At 50.1% G+C, this 4,074-nt stretch overlaps 1 protein-coding gene across 1 annotated transcript in view; it reads left to right on the plus strand.

The window, feature by feature from the left end:
- Window positions 1–4,074, plus strand: part of HPSE2 (heparanase 2 (inactive)) — a 116,139-nt gene that overhangs the window by 10,239 nt on the left and 101,826 nt on the right. The window contains exon 2 of the mRNA XM_009278038.1: window positions 3,009–3,170. Within this exon, the coding sequence (XP_009276313.1) occupies window positions 3,009–3,170 (162 nt within the window). The remainder of the gene's footprint in view (window positions 1–3,008; window positions 3,171–4,074) is intronic.

A 4,074-nucleotide genomic window follows, 5' to 3' on the forward strand; every position in this document is an offset into this window, starting at 1 on the left:
CGGCCCCGGCCCCTCTCGGGGCTGAGCTCGTCGTCTGCCGTCTTTGGAAACCATTTGGCGTCCTCTGGGGTTCCCACATCTGGAGTTCTTCTTTCGCACTTCTGGCAAGAGCTGCTTGGTTTCGTGTTTTGCTGGGTAGCTTATTTCTATTTTTTTTTAATCGACGTTCAGGAAGGCAGTGTCCTTCTCCTGGAGCTCCCGCTTGGGGCCTGCCCTGCCCAGCACCTCCTGGGGTACCCTCCTCCTTGCGCTCCTTGCGTCTTTCCCTTTTCTGTCTCTTCCTTTAAGATTTGAGGGCTGCGGGCTCCTTGCTGGCTGTTTCCCCTGAGTTGCTCTTGCTGAGATTTCCCTTGAGCCTCCAGCAGCTGTGGCCTGCCACCCCTCTTCCCTCGGTGCTGCTGGTTCAGAAGAGTGGTGCGGAGATGCCCTCACCTCCTCCCCTGCACCGAGTACAGCCTGGTGGGGTGTGGATGACCAGGCACTGAGTTCTTTGAGGAGGTCCATATCCCACTGTTCAAACTGGAGCTATAATGAATGTGGGGTCTACCTCCATTTTTCAGTCTTGGGCAAGTTTCTTGGGTCCTTCATCAATCTGAGAAGCCAGGACCTTGCATGTCTTGCCTCTGCTTCCTGAATGTCTGCAGTGGCAGCTTTCTGAGAACCCCATGAAGACGACTGCCAGAAGAGTGCCCCCACTTTCTGTGCCCTGCACACCTTCTCCCAGACCTCAACATCTAAGAAAAGACCGGGGATTTGTCTGAATGTGGCTTGACTTCCTTGTACTAATCCCTGTCACAGCAGCTCCATCACCTGGGGTCAGGACTCCAAACACTGCTCCTGCCCCTCGTTCCTGGATCTGGTCCCCTGGGCCTGCCCTTTGTCCCCAGACCCTGCTGACAGTGCACACAGGGCCATCCCTTGCCCAACCGTGTGTTTGCTGTGACCTGTGGTCCCTGAAGACTGAGGTAAGGGTATGCACAGACCCGCTGCCACGTCTCCTTTTGCACTCTCCAAGGTGCTGTCCTGGCCCCTGACCAGGAGGGCAGGGACTCTGGTCCCAGGCCAATGGTTCCTCCATATGAGTCCACATCGGGCCTGGTTTGGGTTTTAGGAGCCCTTCATCCCTTTTAGGAAACAAACTTGTTTTGACCCAGCCTGGACTCGATTACAGCAGTGTGAAGAGAATTGGAGACAGTGTATTGACCATCTAGTTTCAAATCTCTCTGCCTCTCGTTCTTCTCCTTCAGGGCCTCCTTGATGTGTTTTGCTCCATTTTGCCTCGGGGGTGGGGGGTGTACAACTGTTGCATTCAGTTCTGTAGAAAAGGAAATCCACCACCGAGGAAGGTGAATAACTATTCATGAGCTCCGGGTGACACCAGTAGCTGTAGTAGTAGCCTTTCTGGTGGGGGAGAGTGATAAGGTTGTGTTTCTCAATCTTCAGTTCCCCAAATATCTCACACAACAGGGGTTCAGGATTGCATCATTCATTAGTTGGGCACAGTTTGGGTAGGCCCAAATCTTTTTCAGCGTCTACCTAAGACGTTGTGCACCAAAAGCACATGGTGGGAGTGTGCGTGCTCATTATCTGCAGAGGAACATTATTCCTTCCTCTTGCCCCATCTCATCTCTCTGCATTAAAGCCCCCGTGCTGGATGTGGAAATACTGAGCCATATTTTCATGCTAGCTGGATGCTGCCCTGTCTCCACCCCTGAGCACGCTAGCTGTGGATGGAGGAGAGAACTCGTGTCCCTAACTACAGACCACAGGTGCTTTTATGACATTACTGCTTTGAGCAGTCTTTTTTAGGCAGGCTTTAGAGAAGCTGTGTCTCCCAAACTATGCAGTAAAGAGACAGGCAGAGTACAGTTCCCTGCCAGCCCAAGCCATATCAGAGCTTTGAACCTGAGATTTGACACCTTGAAAGACAGGAGCATGACTATTGGAAACAACTTTGGTGTTCCTTGATGTGTGTAACAATAATGGAGCTGGAGAGTGTATGTGGAACAAGACGTGACTCTCTTCTGACAATAAGCTCCTTCAGAAACTTCTAGCTAGATGGGAATTAAACCAAGCAAAGCGCAACCTCGTGATGCAAAGGGTGACCTCATGCAATGTGGTGGAAGAACTCCAACTTCCATCCTTCCTTATCAGTGCTGGCCGCCTAAGGTTTTGTAAGAATTAGGCACAGCATATGGTGCCTGTGGATCTGAGCACGTTAGAGTTTACTAAACTCAGAGAGGGACCTTGCAAGGACTAGTTTGTACCACTCCCCTCCTGTTTAGGCTGGACACATCTTACTTGATTCTTGTTCCGCCCTGCTATCCCCATCTTTCCATTTCCCCAGCAGTTGAGTAGTTCTAGGAGAGGGGATATCATATTCTTATTTCACAATATGACTTATAAAATGTTCATATGAAGAGAAAACAATTGTTAAATAACCCTCCTGCCTCCTGAATTGAATGTCAGGGGTAGAAGAGAGACTTGTTCAAAGAGTCATAAGCCATGGTGACCTAACCCTAGCTGTGATAGCTGCAGTGAGGATAAACAAGGTGAGAACAAGCCTTCTTCATCACCTCTTTGACCGGCAAGGGTAAATGGAAGCCAGGGGTCACTAGAATGGGATTTAGGTTTTTTTCATTATTTAGAGTCAAACACACCAGTTACAGGGTCGTAATATAAATGTTGGGAGACTTTTGCACTTTCCTGCAAGGGAGGGGTCATCATTGTAAGAGATCAACTTCTAGGCAGGTGAAGGATGGAAGGGGTGGTAGTTTGTGTTAGCATATTAAAGTCAATGACTTGAGCTTTCTGTGGGAGAAAAGGACACTTGAGCCGAGGAGGCTCATTGGATAGGTGGATCCAAGGGGTTTGGACCCTTTTTTGGGGTTGCTTGTGCTGCCTGATGGTTGTGTGGCTGTCGTGTTGGCTGATGCTGATCCAAGCGTCTGGTGAAAATGAAAGCTGAGGTTTGGCCATCTCCCTTTTTTCTTTCCCTTTTGCTGTAGACATTGTTCGCAGCGACATTGCCCTGGATAAGCAGAAAGGCTGTAAGATCGCCCAGCATCCTGACATAATGTTGGAGCTACAGAGGGAAAAGGCAGCTCAGATGCACTTGGTTTTGTTAAAGGAGCAGTTTTCAAACACATACAGCAACCTCACATTAACAGGTAAGGCTGCAAGACCAGCTCTGGAGCCAGGAGCTGGAGCTAGTTCTTGCTAACTCACAGGTGTGTTAAAACCCTCGGGTGCTTCACCTCTGTATGAATCAGCATCTCTCTGGCTGCCTCTGTTTCATACCAAGATTACTGGGTGCTGGGAGGGAAAGGACCTGCAGGAACTCGTGGTGGACTCATAAGGCCTCTGTGGCTGGCACCTATGCAGACACTCCAGATTTGGTGCCCCTGGACAGAACGTTTTCTGCAGTCTGACCTAAGCAGAATACCACGGCACGTGAAGTGCTGGAGAAATCTCCCTGCTAACTGTTCACGTCGATGGGGCTGCAGCAATTACTAAATTTGGAGTCCTTTAAGCTGCAGCTGATTTTTTTTTCTTTCCAGAGCATGCACTTTGTGTGAACCCAGTAAATATTAAAGAGCAAATATAAAGGGATAATGGCCCAGACAGAGATGAGAGGATACTCTTTTTCTGGCAACTGTTTGTATTATCCAGGGAACAGGATCTCAAAGGATGGAGGAGACTGCCACATTTTGGATACACATTTAATGGTGCTTGTAAAGGACTGATGTCTTCAGGCAGTGAGTGGGCAGAAGGATGGGATCCCAGCAGCCAGCAGTGTCCTTTCATAGCTGTTCTCCTTATCACTAGAGCTGGATGAGCCACAGACGATGGGAAGGAGGAAGAGACTAATAAATCAAACAAGATCCCCTTCTCCTCTTGCTGGGTCCCTTTCCTGTGAAAGGCAGGGAGGCATCTGATTTTTATGGGAGGGAGGGCCCTGTGCTCTGGCTGGGGAGGAGATGGCAAGCCCCGTGGTGGCCCTCCCCTGCTGCTGGGCTGGGAGAGGCAAGCGGGTCCTGCGCACACCCCCCCCCCCCCCCCCCGCCCAAACCT

The sequence above is a fragment of the Aptenodytes forsteri genome, unplaced genomic scaffold (genome assembly GCF_000699145.1).
Source record: "Aptenodytes forsteri isolate BGI_AS27 unplaced genomic scaffold, ASM69914v1 Scaffold15, whole genome shotgun sequence".
Classification (NCBI taxonomy): Eukaryota; Metazoa; Chordata; class Aves; order Sphenisciformes; family Spheniscidae; genus Aptenodytes; species Aptenodytes forsteri.